Below are 20,322 nucleotides of genomic sequence, written 5' to 3' on the forward strand. Positions count from 1 at the left end.
AAATACAGTACATAATTCATTGAAAGTGGTGTCGCAGGTAGGTAGGGTTGTAAAGAAAGCTTTTGGTACATTGGATTTCATAAATCAATGTACTGAGTACAGGAGATAGATGTTACATTGAAGTTGTAAATTGTAAGGCCGAATTTGGTATATTGTGTGCAGTTTTGATCATCTACCTACAGGAAAGGTGTGAACAAGGTTGAAAGAGTACAGGGAAAATTCACAAGGATGTTGCCAGGTTTGGAGGACCTGAGTAATAAGGAAAAATTAAATAGGTTAGGACTGTATTGTTTAGAATGTAGAAGACTGAGAGGAGATTGAATAAAGGTACACAAATTAATGAGGAGCATAGATAGGGTAAATGCAAGCAGGTTTTCCCCCCCCCCCACTGAGGTTGGGTGGGATTATAACCAGAGGTCTTGTTTTAAGGGTGAAAGATGAAAAGTTTAGGGGAACACGAACAGAAACTTCTTTAATCAGTGTGGAACGAGCTGCCAGAACAAGTGGTCTATGCGAGTTTGATTTGATAGGTTAAGGGTAATTTAGGAAAGTGCATGGATAGCAGGGATATGGAGGGCTATATTCCAGTGCAGGTCATTGGGAATAGGCAGTTTAAATGGCTTTCAGCACTGACTAGATGGGCCGATTGGCCTGTTTCCATGCAGTACTTCTCTATGACTCTATGCCTCTGCCTGATGAGTGAACAAAAACACTACGTACAAATATTACATTATTAAAATAACGTATGCCATTCATACAATTTTACATATAACCCATAAAGAATAACCTGGTCGCAGTGGCTCCCCCCAGTAGGGGGCTTTGCTTCCATGATGGGGTGTGGGGCTTCTGCCGGTACACATGGGGGGAGGGAGGCTTTGGATTCTGTCATTTATTCAATGGGGTTTGTTGTTTTGTGGATGTCTGTGGGGAGTAAGAGTTTCAGGTTGTATACTGTACATTCTCTGAACCATTAGAACAAAGATTGACACAGTCAATGTGCAAAAGACAAACTGTGCAAATACAAATAAATAAGTAATTGGTACTAAGAACACGAGTTGTGGAGTCCTTCATGGAATACTCTAAGATACCGCTGGCAGTTTACGGTGATGTTTTGCGGGCGGCTGGAGGTAAAGAAGACAACTGTGCGGGGGAGAGGACAGCTGGCTCCCATCTCAATATTGGCACACCAGGTGACCAAATGACGTACATATTAACTGTACAAACTGTTTCTGCTCAAACACAGCTTGTTCTGTGGGTAATGTAAAGGAGGAGATTGCTGAACACGATGTCAGCAACCTGTTTAAAACAGTTTGAATAAGGCGTGGCAAGAGAAACCTTTGTAATTTTCATTGTGTACTAACTCAGTGTGAAGAAACATTATCTGTGCAGATGGGCGTGTTTAAAATCTGGGCAGTTTTTATTTATTTAAAGTTCTTTTTGAGATACAACAGGGTAACAGGCCTTTCTGGCCAAAAAGCCTGCACCATCTCATCACACCCATGTGACGAGTTAGTACCCAATTCAGTTGGAAGAACCTGAACAACCGAGTTGTACAAATATTAAAAGCAAAGCAAAAAAAAGTTATGGGTAAAAATGCAATTTTCTCTTGCTGCTATTTTTACAGTACTTACTTTGAATAAGCTTTCTCCAGCAGAGCACTCCAGAACTCGTTCCCTGAAGCTGAGTGCACAAACATCAGCTCATTGTCCTTCGTGGGCAGCCTGTCATCGATCACCACATCCACCCATTCTCCGTACTGCCAGAACTACACCGGAACATCAGAGATTACTTGCAGCTTCCCTCAATTCCATTAAATCCCAAAATTTCAATAAATACAGATTTTTAAATATATCATGCCTCTGATTATACACAAAATGCTGGAGGAACACAGCAGGCTAGGCAGCATCTTTGGAAAAGAGTAAACAGTTAACGTTTCGGGCAGAGATCCTTCATCAGGACTGGGCTTCCAGCATCTGCAGATTTTCTCTTGCTTGTGAGGCCTCTAATTATAACCTACTTTAGCAAAACTCTACATACAGCTGAGATAGCTTTGCTTTAAGAATTTTCAGTGTCTAAAACAATCACAGGATGAACAGAATAGATGCAAATTTTTATGTTTAGAAACTCCAGAATATAAAACTACTAATTGAAAGGAAATATGGAGTTGGGAACGCCCGTCTTAGTTTCAATTTTTATTTAAGCAAGGTGCGCACAATTATAATGTGGAGGCATAATAACGTATGCCATTCATACAATTTTACATATAACCCATAAAGAATTTAAGCAAACAAAGAATACTTAATCAAACAATATATTTACAATATTACTCGAATATTACTGAAATAGTAAATACACAACACAGGTATACTATTTCAAGTAAACATGTAAAGGAAACGGGCAGGTGACAGAACAATATCACACAAAGGATAAAGTGACACTGACCATTTTGGATTGAATCAATGTTCTAACATCTTTACATTAAAAATCCCTTCGGTTGCTGGATGCTGCCGATTGCAGCCTCCGTTCTCAACCCTAACTCAAGATATTTTATCTGCCTTTCTTCTTCCCCTTCCATCCATTTACTTGTGATTCCCAGCACTTTTACCCATCATGCACACTCAAATCTTGACATGCACTTTGAATAGACAAAGCTTCACATAACTCTTTGCTCCTTGTAAAGAAGGATTCTTAAATTCATCCTGCTCCGTTACAGTAAAATTTTGAAGTAGAAGTCATTTGATTTACCCGAAAATGGAAAATTCCTGCATAATCAGAGCTAAAGTCTTGTCCTTCAGGCACCACTCTGTGTAGAACCTCATTGTTCAGGGTCAGTGATGCAATGGCAGCCAAAAGCCAGCAGTCACCTATATAGGAAAACAAGAGACAATGTTATATTCCATAATCTATGCAAATGCACACTTTCAGATATCAGCTTTATTTATCGCAAAGTTCCAGAGGCATCCCTGTGTAAAACAATAGAGTTTCAGCATTAAAACTCTGAGGTGGGAGAACCTATGGGTGAGGTGAAGTTTAGAATGGAGGATGGATGGAAGCATTTGTAAGGCAGAAAAAGGCAATTAAGGACTTTGTGGACATTCTCCTGATAAGAACATGAGAAAACAACATTCATAAGAACATAACCGATAGAATAAATAGGTTATTCTATCACTTGTACCTGCTTCACCATTCAATAAAACCATGGGTAACCAGTTGACTGAGTATCACCCTACTACATTGATCCCACTTGACCCGAAATATTAATATCAAAAAATCTTTCTCTGTTTTAAATAGATCAATCTTTGACTGTCTTTAGACAGTGATCCATCCTCATCCAGTTAAGTTAAATGTGATCAACTTTCACATTTGTGTTTCTATCATGCTCATCCTAGTGCAGGAGATTTTACCATTACGTGGGTAACCAGCATGGTGGAAAATGTATTCTGTTCACACCTTGTCCATAAGTGTGCTTATATTCTTAAACTTTCTTATATCAACCATAGAGAGCAATCAGTATTTGGACAATTCTTCCTTTCAGATACTTACATAGCAAAAGCAATAATTAACTTCAATTAATTGTGAAACCTAATCCCTAATTCTGTTCTTGCAAAGCGTGATTTTTGACACAATTCTATTTCTGATTTCTCTTTCTGTGCTTTCAGTGTCAACAACTGTTCTTACACTTTCCAGGCAAAAGACCACAGGCTAATTAGATGGCCAGGTTTCTGAAACGAGAACAAAGGATGGATTTCTATCTGCTCTGTAGCTCATGGTTTTATTAAATGAACTCTGAGCTGCCATCAGAAGCAGAGCTTTTATTTTTATTATTGACTCAGGTTGTGGACATTAGCAATGCCAGTGTTTGTTGTCTGTCCACACAGGAAGCAGTTAAGAATCAACTATATTGGTATATCAGCTGCCACATTTGGGCCATGCCAGTTATGTATGGCAGATATTCTACCCTGCAGGGCATTAGTCAACCATAGGAGCTTTTACAAAACGCTGTAGCTTTATGGTCACCATTATCATCATGGTTACCTTTATTGAGACTCAAGCAATTTCTGTACACAAGCGCATGTGGGGGACAGGGGCAGGGGAACAGGGACCAAGTGCCATTCTTTAATGTACCAGGCCTTATGAACTGTTAATGTTGTAAAGAAGAAAATAGATATGAAAAATAGAGATATTGGAGAGAAAAATCTAGCTGAACAGAATTACTTTGAGGATATATGGGTGTACGGGAGGACAGAATTTAGAAGAGTCAGTCAGGGGGATCTGAAGTCTATATAACTAGTGAAGGAGAGGAGGTTTGGTGAAATTCAGCATGAAAAATAGCTGCTTTTATAAATTAAAGAAGTGTAATGTTCAGCATACGTGGCATCATCTAATATAAGCCAACTCCTCAAATTTAACTACTGTTCAAAGAAAGTTGACTGAACTGCCTCCTTATTCCACAGCAGAAATCGTTCCAGAAGGAAACAGAATGATAGATTGTCCATTGATACAAAATATTTAATGTTTTCAGTTTTTCTGTAAAGCTAATATTGATCTAACCAACCATTAAAAAAAACTTCTAAACTGGCAGCATCTTTTTGAATTAGAGGCATGTGTAGCAACAGATTAATTAAACAATAATCCTTCAAATGCTCTGTATTTAATATACTTAGAGTCATAAAACACTACAGCCAAGAAGCATTCCCTTTGGCCCATCTAGTCTGTGCAGAAGCATTAATCTGTCTTGTCCCATCGACCTGCACCTGGACCATACCCCTCTCATCCATAGAAACATAGAAAAACTATAGCACAATACAGGCCCTTCGATCCACAATGCTGCGCCAAACGTGTACTTACTTTAGAAATTACCTAGCGTTACCCATAGCACTCTATTTTTCTAAGCTCCATGTATCTATCTTTTAAAAGACCCTATCGTATCTGCCTCCACCACCATCACCGGCAGCCCATTCCACGCACTCACCACTCTCTGCATAAAAAACTTACCCCTGACATCTCCTCTGTACCTACTTCCAAGCATCTGAAAACTATGCCCTCTCATGTTAGCCATTTCAGCCCTGGGGAAAAGCCTCTGACTATCCACATGATCAATGCCTCTCATCATCTTGTACACCTCTATCAGGTCACCTCTCATCCTCTGTCGCTCCAAGGAGAAAAGGCCGAGTTCACTCGTAAGGCATGCTCCCCAGTCCAGGCAACATCCTTGTAAATCTCCTCTGCACCCTTTCTATGGTTTCCACATCCTTCCTGTAGTGAGGTGACCAGAACTGAGCACAGTACTCCAAGTGGGGTCCACTCCCCACAGCATGCCACTAGTCACAGGCCTCCAGTCAGAGAGGCAACTGTCTACTACCCCTTCTCCAGCAAAGCCTAATCCATGTACCTATCCAAATCTATCTTAAATGTTAAAATCAAACCCACATTCACCACTTGTGCTGGCAGCTCCATCCACACTGTCACCACCCTCAGAGTGGAAAAAATGATCCCCCTATGTTCACCTTAAATATTTCACTTTTCACCCTTACCCCATGTTCTCTAGTTCTAATCTAACTCAGCCTCAGTTCTGGGACTCTCTCCCTCCCTCTGTTATTGATGTCTCCAATTGACCATGCACTCAGTGGGAAAAGCCTGCTTGCTTTTACTCTATTTATACCCTCATAATTTTGTATACCTTTATCAAATTTCCTCTCAATGTTCTATGTTCAAGGGAATAATGTTCTAATGTATCCAATCTTTCTCTATAACTCAGGACCTCAAATGCTGGTAACAGTCTTGTAAATTTTTTCTGCACTCTTTCAACATTTATATCTTTCCTGTAGGTAGGTGACCAAAACTGCACACAATACTCCAAATTAGGCCTCAACAACATATAACAATTTCAATATAACATCCCAACTCCTGTACTCAATACATTGAATTAAGGCAATGCGGTTAAAGCTATCTTTACGACTCTATCTACCTGTGACACCACTTTCAAGGAATTACGGATCTGTATACTGTTACGTACCCGTGGGTATTTTGTACTTGTCACGTGACAGTGGTGTTGAAGCTATACCGGACTTAAGGTAGTGGTCTTGTGATGGTGGAGTGACGTCATTTTTCCGCCAGTAGAGGTCATGTGACAGGTTTTTTTTAACAGGGTATAAAAGGAGGACTCTTCCCTGTGAGGAGGGGCAGTTCGTGGCTGGATTTGCCATGGCTCCATGCCACTGCGTGGTCCAATATTATGACGCAGTTTGGTTGAAAGATGGAGTTTTATTTAATGCCTAAAGTTTAAAAGGTCATTGCCGGCAGTTTCTTTATAATACTGCCAGTTAAAAATCAGTGGAGAGTGAAGATCGGAGTTCGGGAGCTAAAAGATCGAGGAAAGTCGATTTCGACGGTGAAACAGGTTCGACCTTGTTTGATCCTCATTCGGAAGGAATTTGTTGACTGTGCTTGTGTTAATCCCTGCGAAATATAGCAGAAAGGATTGGGTACAGTTTTGTAAAGGAAAGGTCAGTGCCTTTAAGCCGTTTCATTTTCATCTTCGTAAATTCTCCGGGGAAAAGTATAGTTCGACTGGGAACCGCAACAACATGACATGAAAGAGAATTTAAATCGTCTAAAAAGTCTCTCCTTTAACGGACTGTAAGCATTTTGAACTTTTGCAGTACTACTTTGAAGAACTGTTTTTGCAACATCGCTTTAAGAACTGTCTTCGCTTTATTCCTTTAAGAACTGTTTAAGCTGCCGCACAGCAGCTGATTTCCGGTTACGTTAGTTGTTTGTTTACTTTTGGGGGTTTGTTTTTCAGTGTTTAATAAACGTTTTGTTTGTTATAAAAAAAACCCTGCCTCACTCATATATTTATTGTTGCTGAATCCGTAACAATACTCAGATCACTTTTTTTTCTTCAGCATTCCTCAATGTCCTACTGCTCACCATATAAGACCTACCCTGTTTGGTCCTCTGAAAGTGCAACTCCTCACACTTGTCTGCATTAAATTCCATCTGCCATTTTAGTCCAATTCTCCAGCTGGACAAGATCCCATTGCAAGCTTTGATAGTGTTCCTCACTGTCCATCCCACCCCCAATCTTCATGTCACCTGCAAATTTGCTGTTACAGTCTACCATATTATCATTCAAATCATTGATATAGATGACAAACAATGATCGATCTGGCACGCCACTAGTCAGAGAGGCAACTGTCTACTACCACTTCTCCTGCAAAGCCAATGTCTAATTTACCACCAGATCTTGAATGCCAAGCGACTGAATCTACTTAAACAACCTCTCATGCGGGATCTTGTCAAAGACCTTGCTAAAGTCCATGTAGGCCCCATCCACAGCTTTACCTTCATCAACTTTAGATCATTAGACCATAAGATATAGACGCAGAATTAGGCCATTTGGCCCATCAAGTCTGCTCCATCATTTCATCACCTGATCCATTTTCCCTTTCAGCCCCAATATCCTGCCTTCTCCTCGTATCCATTCATGCCTCGACTAGTCAAGGATCTATCAAGCTCTGCCTTAAATATACTCAATGACTTGCCTCCACAGCAGTCTGTGGCAATGAATTCCGCAGATTCCCCACTCTCTGGCTAAAGAAATTCCTCCTCATCTCCATTCTAAAAGGCCGCCCCTCTATTCGGAGGCCGTGTTTTCTGGTCTTAGACTCTCCCACCATAGGAAACATCCTCTCCACATCCACTCTATCGAGATCTTTCAACATTCAATAGTTTTCAATGAGGTCACCCCTGATGGTTGGATCTGGAGCCAAATAGGGAGCAGATACAGTCTGGATGATAGATTTCAATGGAACAGGTGGTTTTTATGGCACTCTGATAGTTTCCTCACCATGGTTAACGGTACTGGATTAATTTATTTTACTGATAATTTCCTCAAAAAATTCAGTAACATTGGTTAGACCTGACCTACCATGCACAAAGCCATTGATGACTATCCCTAATCAGCCCATCTACCCAAATACTTTGATGCCCTGTCCCTTAGAATTCTTTCCAATAGACTGATGTTTCCAGGCTTATTATTACAGCCTTTCTTAAACAAGAAAACAACATTAGTTATCCTCCAGTCCTCCAGCACCTCATTCATGGATAATGTTATTTTAAATATCTCTGCTTGGGCCTCTACAATTTCTGCACTAGCTTCCCACAGGGTCTGAGGGAATATTGTTATGTACGGCAACAATGAATATAGAATTGAGACAGGTTTTTTATAAACAAATAAAACATTTATTAAACACTGCTCAATAAAAATGATAAGTAAACAAACAACTAACTTAGCCGGAAGTTAACTGCTATATGGCAACTCGAACAGTTCTTAAAGCAATAAATGCGAACACAGTTCTTAAAGCGATAAACGGTGAATGCGAAAGTCCAAAATGATTTACACAATTAGGAGAGACTTTCTTGAAGTAATGAATTCCTTGACGACACGACGTTACTGCTGATCCCAGTCGAAATATGCCTTGTCTGAAGGATTTATGACAAAGGAAATAAGAACGTCTTAAAGGCACTGACCTTTTCCTTGGTGAATAATGCTGCCCCCAGCCCTTCCTGCTTTCACAATGCAGGGGCTATCTCGGATGCAGGTTACTACCTCCTTGAACGAGGATTCAATAAGATCGATCCTGTATTACTGCCAACACCACCAACTTTTCTCGATCCTTCGGTTTTCTGTACTTCGGTAAATTCTTCACTCTCCGACTGAATTGCAAAGGTAGAAACCAAACCACAACTGGCAGTGTTTAGCGAAACTGCCGGCAATAACCTTTGAGACTTAAGATAGAAAGTAAAACTCCACTTTAAAACAAAACTGCGTCATGAGATGAATACGCAGCATAATGGAGTAACTGACAAATTAAACAACGAATTTGTCACAGCAAGGTTTTCCCGTTTTATACCTGTTAGAACAGGCCATCACATGACCTCTCACTGGCGGGAAATTACATCACCCCACCATCACAACACCATTACATCATGCTCAATTACACCATGGTCATAAGATAGTCACAAGATACCTATGCGGTATGTTACAATATGTTGTCAGGCCCTGAGGATTTATCCAGCCTAATTTCCCTCAAGTCAGTAAACAATTTCTTCTCTATAATCTATACACAGTCCACAACCTCACTGCTGCATTTCCTAACACTTACAGACTCTGTGTCCATCTCTCGAGTAAATACAGACACAAAATAAAAAACCATTTCAGATCTCACCCATCTCCTTCAGCTCCACACATAGATTAGCACTCTGATCTTCCGGAGGACCAATTTACTCCTTTGCTATGCTTTTGATGTTAATATATATGTAGAAGCCCCCAAGGATTTTCCTTCACCTTGTCTGCTAGAGCAACCTCATGCCTTCTTATAGCCCCCCCCCCACCTCACCCTATTTCTTAAGTACTCTCTTGGATTTCTTATACTCCAAGTTCCTCATTTGTTCTTTTCTGCTTTTATTTGATATGCACCACATCCTTTTTCTTAAGCAGGGCCTCAATATCTCTTGCAAACCAAGGTTCCTTAAAACTGTTATCCTTGCCTTTTACTCTGACAGGAACATACAAACCCTGTAATCTCAAAATTGCACTTTTGAAGGCCTCCAACTTCCTAAGTACACCTTTGCCAGAAAACAACCTGTTCAAATCCACACTTGCCAGGTCCTTTTTGATACCACCAAAATTAGCCTTTCTCCAATTTAGAATCTCAACTGAGGATCAGACCTACCCTTTTCCATAATGATCTTGAAACTAGTGGCATCACGATCAGCAGATCCAAGGTGTTCCTCAGGTTGGGGAACCGGGGATGGGAAATGTGCTGGCTTCGCTGGCAACGCCCACATCCCATATGTGAATAAATTTTAAAAAACATGAACTATAGTCACTTGCCCTGTCTCATCCCCTAACAGGACATCTAATATCACACCCTCTACAGTTTGGACTTCTGTGTAGATTAAGGAAACTTCCCTGAACACACTTGACCAACTCTTTCCTATCCAGCCTTTTTACAGTATGGGAGTCCCAGTCAATATGTGGAAGTTTACAATCACCTATGATGACAACCTTGTGTTTCTTGCAACTGTCTGGAATCTCTCAGCAAATTTGCTCCTGTAAATCCCGCAAACTTCTTAAGAAGAAAAGCTGGAGAGGGAGGGGCTCCACCAGGTTTCAGATGCCCAAGACACTCCGTACGATGAGCATAAAAAAAAGCTTGTTGTGACGGCGCCCCGATGACTCCACCAGGAGTTAAGCGCGCGCGCACGCACACACACACACACACACACACACACACACACACACACACACACACACACACACACACACACACACACACACACACACACACACACACACACACACACACACACACACACACACACACACACACACACACACACACACACCCCACCCCCCACCTTTCTTATTCCTCAGTTCTACCCCTAAAGCCTCACTAGATGAGCTCTCCAGTCTGTCATGCCTGAGCACTGCCTGATATTTAAGCTGCCCCTTTAACCCCTCTCGCTCTATCACATCCAAAACAACGGAAGCCCAGAACATTGAGCTGCCCATTCTGCTCCTCTGGCAACTGGGTCTCAGTAATGGCTACAATGTCATAATTCCACGTGCTGATCCATGCCTAAAGCTCATCTGCCTTTCCTTCAATACTCCTTCCATTTGATTCCAGACTTTGCATGTAGGCATTAACAACTTTCCCCACAACCATTCCCCCATCAGTTCAGATACTCTGGTTCTCAACTCCTGTAACTCTAGTTTGACACCCTACCCCAACCGTGCAGAAGTGGCAAACTTCCTCGCTAGGATATTAGTCCTCCTCCAGTTCGGGTGCAAACAGTCCCTTCTGTACAGGTCCCACCTTCCCAGGGAAGAGAGCCCAATGATCTGAAGTTCTCCCTTCTGCACCATCTCCTGAGCAATGTGTTAAAGTGTCTGATCTTTCTGTTTCTTGCCTCACTGGCACGTGGCATGGGTAGCAACCCCGAGACCAAACGTTGGATATCCTGTCATTAACTTAGCACCAAATTCCTTGAAATCACTTTAAAAGACCTCATCACCCCTCTTACCCATATCACTGGTACCAATGTGGATCTTGGCACCTTTCCGCTTAAGAATACTGTGGACTCCATCTGACACATCACAGACCCTAGTGCCTGGGAGGCAATTTACCATCCAGGAATCTCATTCTCAGCCACAGAACTTGCCATCTGTTTCATAACCAACAAATCCCCTCCCACTACAGCTCACCTCTTCCCCCCCCCCCTCCCACCAACACCCACCTCCCTTCTGAGCCACAGGGCCAGACACAGCGCCAACGGCCTGACCACTGAGGCTTTCCTCTGCCAGGACATTTCCCCAAACAGGGTCCAAAGCTGCACCCTACTTGTTGTTGAGGGGAATGGCCACAGGGGTATTCTGCCTATCCCCTTCGCTTCTCCTAACAGTCACTCAGTTAATTGTCTCCTGTACCTTAGCTGTAGCTACCTCCTGTTTGTCCTGCCTATCAACCACTCAAGCCTCCCAAATGACCCGGAGTTCCTCAAGCTCCAGCCCCTTAACACAGTCCATTAGAAGCTGCAGCAGATGCACTTCCTGCAGGTGTAGTCATCAAGGACACAGGTGCCTCCTCACATACCCCAAACAGAGCATTCCACCATCCTGCCTGGCACCCCCACTGCTCTGTGCAGTAAGAAAAAAGTATATATATATATATTTTTTTTTTAAATGGCCTACCCTCATCTAAACCTCAATGAGCCAATGCCTCAACTCCCCACTCAAACACTGGCCCACTCACATAATGGCTGCTCCACTTAAACCTAACTTTTTCTATTGGATCTTGCCAAGTGCCTAATTACGCACAATTCAATGTCGTCTTGCGAGCTGTGCATGCAAAATTTGCAGATGCCCATGCTCGCTCTCCCTCTACACAGTCTAACGTCGTCTCAGGAACTGTGGCACACAAAATGTGCAAAATATTTGAATACAAACAAGAGCTAATATAAGGAAGTAAAAAATCTGAAAAGGAAGTAAGAAATAACATTTAATTTCCAATACACTCATCTCCCAGGCCAGTAACATGGTAGATCTGGTTTTGGGACTACTACATTCAGATTTGCATATTTCTCTTAATTTCACAATGGGCGAGGGTGGGGTAGATGAAGAAACAAGTTTAACATTAAACCTTCCACCTCTTCAAATGTCAAGAGAGAACTATCTGGCCAAGTCCCCAAGCGCACCATCCTGTTACGGTGGGAGCAGAGCCTGTTACCGTAAGGAGGCGCAGCCTTCACGTGTTCTAATGTATTTGAAAACAAAGCCAACACAAGCTCTTCTGCAGAGCTACATGCTTCAGGTTTTTTTTTGCTGGAACTCATTTACACTCTCTCTGTCCTCCCCCATCGCAATCATATTGTGTCATTCAGTAATTGAAATGGCAGTATCCAGCAGGTGAAATACCTTTGTATGAACTGTTTACTCACTCTCCAAAGAACAGTGTTGGCTTTGCATTTACCATTATGGTATCAGGCTGAGTGGTGCCACAACAAAAACCTCCTACTCAATGCCGTCAAGACCATGGAGCTGACTATTGACTTCAGGAAGAGGCAAATGTAGGTCCCTGAGCCAGTCCTCATTGGGGGGGGGGGGGGGCGGTCAGCAATTTTAAATTCCTAGGTGTTATTATTTCAGATGACCTGTCCTGGACAATAATGCAGAAAGTATGGCAGCATCACTGCTTTCTTGGGCGTTTGCTCAGATTTGGCATGACATCTATAATTTTGACAAGGTTTCACTGATGCGTGATGGAGAGTATATTGACTGACTGCATCACAGCCTGGTATGGAAGCACCAATGCCCGTGTACAGAAAATCCTACAAAAAGCAGTGGATACTGCCCAGTCCTTCAGAGGTGAAGCCCTCCCCTTCATTGAGCATATCTACATGAAGCATTAATTGCAGCAAGGCAGCATCCATCATCAGGGACCCATAACATCCAGGTCATGCTCTCTTCTCACTGCTGCCACTAGGAAGGTGGTACAGAAGTCTTAGGACTCTCACCACCAGGTTCAGGAACAGTTATTACCCCTCAACCATCAGGCTCTTGAACCAGAGGGGATAACTTCACTCACCCATCACTGAACTGTTCCCTACAACCTGTGAACTCACTTTCAAGGACTCTTCATCTCAGGTTTTCAATATTTATTGCTAATTTATTTATTATTATTACTTTTTTGTTTCATTTGTATTTGCCCAATTTGTTGTTTTCTGTACCCAGTTGTCCACGCTGTTGGGTGTGGTCTTTCACTGATTCTATTATGGCTATTGGATTTATTGAGTGTGCCCACAGGAAAATGAATTGCAGTGTTGTATGTGGTGACATACATGTACTTTAATAATAAATATACTTTGAATTTTGAAGTAGAGTTAGCCAGAATTAAGGCCAATAGACTAGAAATCTCTCAATTGCTTTTGAAATATAAATAATTCATGCCATCTGGGTAGATTGAGGCTTACAGCAAGTTACTATAAAATACATGTTGCAGATATTGTTCCTGAAGAAGCAAGTATGTTTTGATCATGGCACATGGCTAGATACAGACTGAATTTAGTCTCTGAATTACAAAAAATATTCATCCAACAGCATAGGTGAAGCAGTTAGGAACTACAAATTTTCTTAGATATTTTGTTCAGAATTCTTTGCATTAACTTTCAGTATTTTTAGGTGTGAAATTCATTTTTTTTCCCACATCCTTCTGTCAAGAATCCTTAACCTGAGTTTATATTCCTTTAAGAGGCAGACCCAACACAATATGCATGTCGGAAAGCTGCTCAAAGAGAGAATGGCTCACTATGAAGGCTCTGAAGGATATTGGTTGAAAGTTAGTTATTACAAACTAACTTTATTGCACACTTGTTAACATGATTTTTAAACCACAAGAGCCAGCCTCATCACTGATCTTAGCCTACATGTGGGATCACCAGACTTGCTTGAACCTTGCAAATATTTAAATCTTTTCATTGTCAAAGGCAGATTTGCTTTCCAAAGTACATTCCCTTCCTATTCCCATTCATTACTATTTACCTCCAGTTCGGCTAACTCATGTATCAACATTGATAATGGGGTATTCATGGGCCCCACAAAACAACCATACCCAAATCAATATCAAGAGGCTCTGCAAGGAGTGGCACCTAATAAGAGTTTAAGAAAAAGAAAATTAAATATTAGAGGTCCTGTGGTATTTATGTTGAACTGGACTGCAAACTACATAGGGGTTTGCTTGACTCAAAACTGTCACTTTAAATTCCTTATCCTGCCCTGCACCAAGATTGCTTTCACTTCCAACACAATCCATCTCCATTCTACTGCACAATTCCTGAAAAACTTCCTGTCCACAAAGGATCAAGTTTCCATCATTCTCACTGCATCTTCCAGAAATCAACTGAACTCTTCAGCACAAACACATTTGGATTCATAGATGAACAACATGGCAATTCTCTGAATTCCCCACAAATGTTCTCAGCTTGCTTTGGACCATCTAGCCTGTGGTGTACTTCACAGAGCATTTCAATTTTTAATAATGCAGAATTTCAGGCAAATGAACTCCTGTTGTACTTCAAGTTGCAAGTTAGTTTCATACTCTCGAATAGAAAGCGACTTAATCTGCAAACATGGATCTCAAGAACTTTAAAAGGAAAAGATTTAAAGCTGCCAAATTATGAAATTTGTTCATCTTCTAATCTCCTGATTTTTTTGGTGAAATTGTAGACCTTTTTCCCTTATTCTGATACTGTAATTTTTTTTGTCTCAGAAATGCTTTACCTATTCTGGTTTCTTATTTTTATATCTATAATTATGAAACTATAATGTGATAACTATGAAACTATAACTATAAAGTGATATATAATGTAAACGGCATTGATTGTTTAAAGTTAGCCCTTCCTTGCTTACCGCGTCCCAATTTAGCCTAGCTGCATTGTGTTGCTCTTAAGGCATTCGTTTAATTTATTACATTTTCGCTTTAGGAGTTCGTTTGTAATTATTTTCTAGTGGAAGTTAAGGTTGTTGAAAGTAAATTCGTTGTCTGTGATGCATCACGGCATGCAATGATGTCACACCTGGTTTTGCCGCATCTTGTGGGGAAATACCGGTTTGGAGAAGCGGGAAGGAGGGGGCTTGTGTGTGCAGGATCAGCTCAAGGAAAGTTTCTGAGAAACATCATAGAAGCAACGCCCGTAAGTTCATAAGATAATCGATATGTTGAAGTAAAAATGCTGATTCTGTTAAAAGTAATGACGGTTGATAAAGTTTATTTTCTTGTGCTATTGAAAGAGTTGCTGGATAGTTTGTGTGAAGTGTATTTAAAGCCAGTTGATGGCATAGGTAGATTCTGACTGTATGTTGTACTTTAACGTAATATAGTTTGTTGTAGTTTTACTTTTGCAAGTATTTATGATGTAAATGTGATGTCAAGAAGGAAACAAATACTGTATATATTTTGTATTCTTTTATCAACAGTTTTCACCATACGTTAATGTGGAAGAGTGAACAGTAAACGGTTAATCTTACTGCGATCGTGCCCTCATTGACTATGGTTTACCTTGGTGTTTAGTTCAGAGTTTTTACACCTAAATGAGAACACTACATACATCCTGTCTGATACTTTAATAGACTGCTTTTAAATTTAAAACCCAGGTTTCAGATTGAACCAAATCATTTTCAATAGCTGTATCAAATTTCTCAGAATATTATGACCATTCTTCCCCAAGAGCTCTGGCTGTTGATGGGGCATGGGGAGAATAAACTGGAATTCGTGTAAACTGGTGGTTGTTGGTCAGTGCAGCCTCGGGTGTTGAGAGTCCTGGTTCTATGCTGCAAGACTATTTATTAAGAGATACCATGTGAAATAGGTTCTTCCAGCCTAATGAGGTGCACTGTGCAGCAAACCACCTACTTAACTCTAGCCTGATCATAGGACGCGTTACAATGACCACTTAAACTACTAACCAAGACATCTTTGGATTGTGGAAACACATGCAGTCGCAAGCAGAACTTCTTACAGACAGCGCCAGAAATAAACTCCAAACTCCAGAACAGTGCCGTGCTACCAACTACACTACCATGGCGGAAAAGGGCAAAATTTGCATCAGAGCCAATTTTTTATATTAAAATGATCTAACAAAGTAATTGGCCTGCAAACAAATAGGCGAGGCACATCTTTTGTTGGTGTCAGGTAAAACCTGTTCGGCATATGCATCAACTGCCTTGATCAAATTATATAAATCTATCTTTGCATACTGGCAGGATGAGGTAATGCAAGTTATTCACACAAAAAGGTGTAAAATAAAAAGCAGAGAATCTTGGGAGGTACAATGGGATCAGTGCATAATACGAGGAAGGTAGACCAGAAGACAATATCAGGTATCAAACTTTCTTTTTCCAGACCATATTAATACCCATGAAATTTCCTGTCAGCAACAGAAGCTTTTATGAGAATAATTGAGGGAAGTAGAGCCCACATGCAATGATGAAGGATGTGGGCAAGATTTTCAATAGCTATTTTGTGACTGTCTTCAGAAAGGAAATGATATCAGTGTGGGGTTAAAGGTGAGTACGTGTGAAATGCTGGACCAGACTAATGTAATCGAGTAGTCCCTTTGAAAATAGATAAATAATGACTAGAATGATTGAGGTCTTTGAAGGGGTCACAAGGAAGTCTGATGTAGTCTTTATATAGTCTACATAAATTTTAATAACGTTTTTGACAAGGTCCTACATGAAAGACTATTCAGGAGTAGAAGTACAAGGCAGTGTGGAAAATTAGATTGGAAATTGGCCCGATGCCAGAGTAAAAGCTGAGGGACTTTTGTGTTTGGCAACGAAAAGCATTTACATTAGTTCTTCTGAAGAACTGAAACATTAACTTTCTTTCTCCTTCCAGAGCTGCTGTCCGACTTGATGGGCACCGATCCAGATTTTGCTCTTCTACCGTGCAGTCAAACATCAGCGAACAGGCCCTTTGGAATACTGAGTGCATCCACCAACGGGCACCCATTTACATTCATTCCTGTTTATTCTCCCCAGTGTCACATACATTGCCAGAGCATTTCAGGGAACAGTTTTATAATATTTTATAATATGGGACATTGGGAAAAAAGTTGAATTTCCCCATGGGGATGAATAAAGTATCTATCTATCTATCTATCTATTTCCAGTTTCTGCAGTTTTCTTTTAATATTGTTTAAATACTTCTTCATTCCCTAATGCATTTGCAGAGCTAGTTCTCTTGCTCAGTGCATTCAAATGCACAGGAAATATTGGCTGCAAATGCATTCCTCTGCCACCCTAAAAGCCATACATCAACTCATTATTGATGATTGCTACACAGGCAGTTGCAAAGAGTGCATCATTTAGTACTCTGAAACACATCCATATAAAAGCGCTCAACCCACCAAGTTTCCAGCTGTCTCCATTAATCAGCTCACTTATTCAATCCCAGCAGGCTCACCTCAAGCGACAGGATGCTGTTCAGACACGTTCATAAAATTCCTTCCGCATTTTGTGCACAAGAAAATTGATCAGAAACTACGCCCACATTTACAGTGATTATTGTGGTAGGATAGAGAGAAATATTACTCCTGATTAAGGTTGAGTAACAAACAGCAAGAAACTCCTTTCACTGGTTGGAGAAGCATGGGTGTGGTTTAAAACTTCCACATACAGAACACAATGCTAGCTTAATGGACTGGTTTTAAAAGCATGACACAAATACACATTTGCTTATCCTAAAATATTCAAGGAAGGGCCATGTTAAAAATGGGTGTACCATTCAATCATAACTTAAAAGAAAAAAAAACAAGCTCCAGGACTTAATCAATTGAAAAGAAGATATATAAATTCCCCCTCCCCAGGTTACAGTATGGTTCCATTCCTGAGAACTGTCAGTAACACTGTAAATGTGTTGTAAGTTGGATATGCGATGAGAGAGGGAGCAGAGCATCTGATAGCCAGCCTGACTCAGTGTTCCCAGCTCTGCTCAGCACAATTCAGCCCCCAAATTATTTGATTTGGCTGACGGTGAGGGAGAGAAGGTACGTGGAAATGGTCTGTTCCCACCCAGCATAACTGTAGCCCTGCAGATGCCAGCACATTGATTCCCGTCCATCCTCCTGGTCTCCCAAAAGCTTGTTCATATGTATTGGCTGCCCACAAGGCTTGAGGAGGACCTCTCAACATGGGATGACCACGTGAAATATTTTAGCGTAACTTGGTCTCTACCTTGAGGTTGTTCAAATTTAACTAGCCTCATCACTTTAAGAACATTGGTCTAGCAATACTCCCGAAGTATTAAGTACATTTTATTACTGCTTCCTTAATTTGGGAAGTGATCAAGTAGGGTGGCAGTGGCTAGTGAAGCCACTGCTCCAGAGACAGAGGTTCAGTCCTGACGCCCGGTGCTGGCTACGTGGAGCTTACACGTTCTTCCTGCGACTGCACAGATATCCGTCCACATCCCAAAAATATGTGGATTAGTAGGTTAAATGGCCAATGCATATTGTTCCTCGGGTGGAGACGAGGGGTAGAATCTGTGAAGCATATGCCAGCAATGTAGAAAAATAAAGTGAGTTAGCACAGAATTAGTGTAAACATGGGTCGCTAATGATCAGCCTAGACACAACGGGCTGAAGGGCCTGTTTCTATACTGTATCTCCCTCTCTGCCTCTATAAATAAAACTCAATTGTCCATAGAATTAAAAAATATATTAGTGCTCATTATATCTAAACAGATAGCCCCACAGAAATTTATAAAGGAGAATGATAACAATTACATAAATTATCTACTTAAGAATTGAAGAAACAGTGATAAAATATACTTAATACTTTGGGAGCATTGGAAACTTAGTGCAGAAAGGATTTAAGGAGGATGTATACAGGATAACAGAATGGAAGGGCACATACAGTATGACAGCCTAATAGCAAGAATAATTTATTGTGAAAGGAACTATAGCTAAAAAAATTCAAGTGCTACCTTAAAATGATTAAAATTAAATACTAGCCACAAAACTGACTCTTTAATGGACTTTTCAAGCAGATTACGAGAACAGACAAAATGCAGATTACTGGAAATTTCCAAAATGATCTGTCAATATCTGCAAATAAACACTACTTGAGCCAGAGATGGTGCCAACAAGATTCTCTTCCCAACTACATTTAAAAATGCATTACCACTGAAATAAAACCTGTTTACCAACTGTTAATGGAATGCAAAGAAGCACACAGGCTTTTCCCTATTAAAGCATCTTTGTAAATGGGTGAACAGCCAATGTGTGGCAGCAGCAAAGCAGCACAATCAAAAGAGAGGTTGTGTCAAGCATATGGTCACAATTTTTTGGATTAAAAAGTAAGGAAGGTTCTTAGTAGCCTTTTACAGAAAACTTCAGCCAGCATTTCTGTTTCAAAAAAAATCTAACTACGTGCAGTTGCAATTATAACTGATTCACTGTACCTTTCATAGGGCAATTTCTTATTTTTGTTTTGGTGTTGTAGCCTGCCCCATCATCATTTGTGATAAAAGTAACTTGTAATAAATGGAATGTGTTGATCTGAGGGCATGATGAATGGACTGAATTTCCTGATGATATTTTTCTGCTTGCGTGCAACAGCAGCCACACTCCAGTGCACAGCTTCAACAGGCAGGCTAAACCAGGTGAGGGTAGCCAGCGCCCTCTTTCCCTGGTGAGTTAGGGATGTGCCTGTCCCAGAATATGAAGATTGCTCCGGTGGGCTGGGTGGATGTGATCTCCTGTGAGATCCGATAGCCAGAAAGGCAGCATGGAGAGCGAAGGGCATGACAAGGCACAGACGATGCCACGGTCATCCACGGTAACTAGGGAGGACCTCAGTTTGTGACACCTGTTTGTACCATTGGACTTGGACTTCTGAGATCAAGAGAGCGAAACTGCCCCAGCACAACAGCTTCTTCCACTTCAAAAATTCTTCCACAAGTTTTCCATCTTTGTGGAACACGCCCAACAACATTTAACATTAAAAGGGAGCTTAAAAAATAATTGCCAATAGGAGTCATCACCAACAATGGAAGGTGGCTCCTTTGTGTTTCTTTTGTGCCTTCTTATCTCTCACTCCTCACCCTGGCTTCAATTTGAAAACTAGAGGCCTGCCGTTCTTCACACCATCGTTCCGACGAAGGGTCACTTGGGATAGTAATTGACTGGCTGAGTTCTTCCAGCATTTCTCAGATTAGACCATCTGCAACTTTTGTTTGCTTTCTTTAGAGTAAT

The 20,322-nt window shown here is 40.9% G+C and overlaps 1 protein-coding gene across 1 annotated transcript in view; it reads right to left on the bottom strand.

Annotated features, from left to right (window-relative positions):
* The window catches only part of LOC140730337 (calpain-2 catalytic subunit-like), a 99,883-nt gene that overhangs the window by 48,379 nt on the left and 31,182 nt on the right, over positions 1-20,322 (bottom strand). The window contains exons 3-4 of the mRNA XM_073050616.1: positions 2,746-2,864; positions 1,632-1,765 (exon numbers count right to left, since the gene is read on the bottom strand). Coding sequence (XP_072906717.1) covers positions 1,632-1,765; positions 2,746-2,864 — 253 coding nt within the window. The remainder of the gene's footprint in view (positions 1-1,631; positions 1,766-2,745; positions 2,865-20,322) is intronic.

The sequence above is a fragment of the Hemitrygon akajei genome, chromosome 7 (assembly GCF_048418815.1).
Source record: "Hemitrygon akajei chromosome 7, sHemAka1.3, whole genome shotgun sequence".
In the NCBI taxonomy this organism is placed as follows: Eukaryota; Metazoa; Chordata; class Chondrichthyes; order Myliobatiformes; family Dasyatidae; genus Hemitrygon; species Hemitrygon akajei.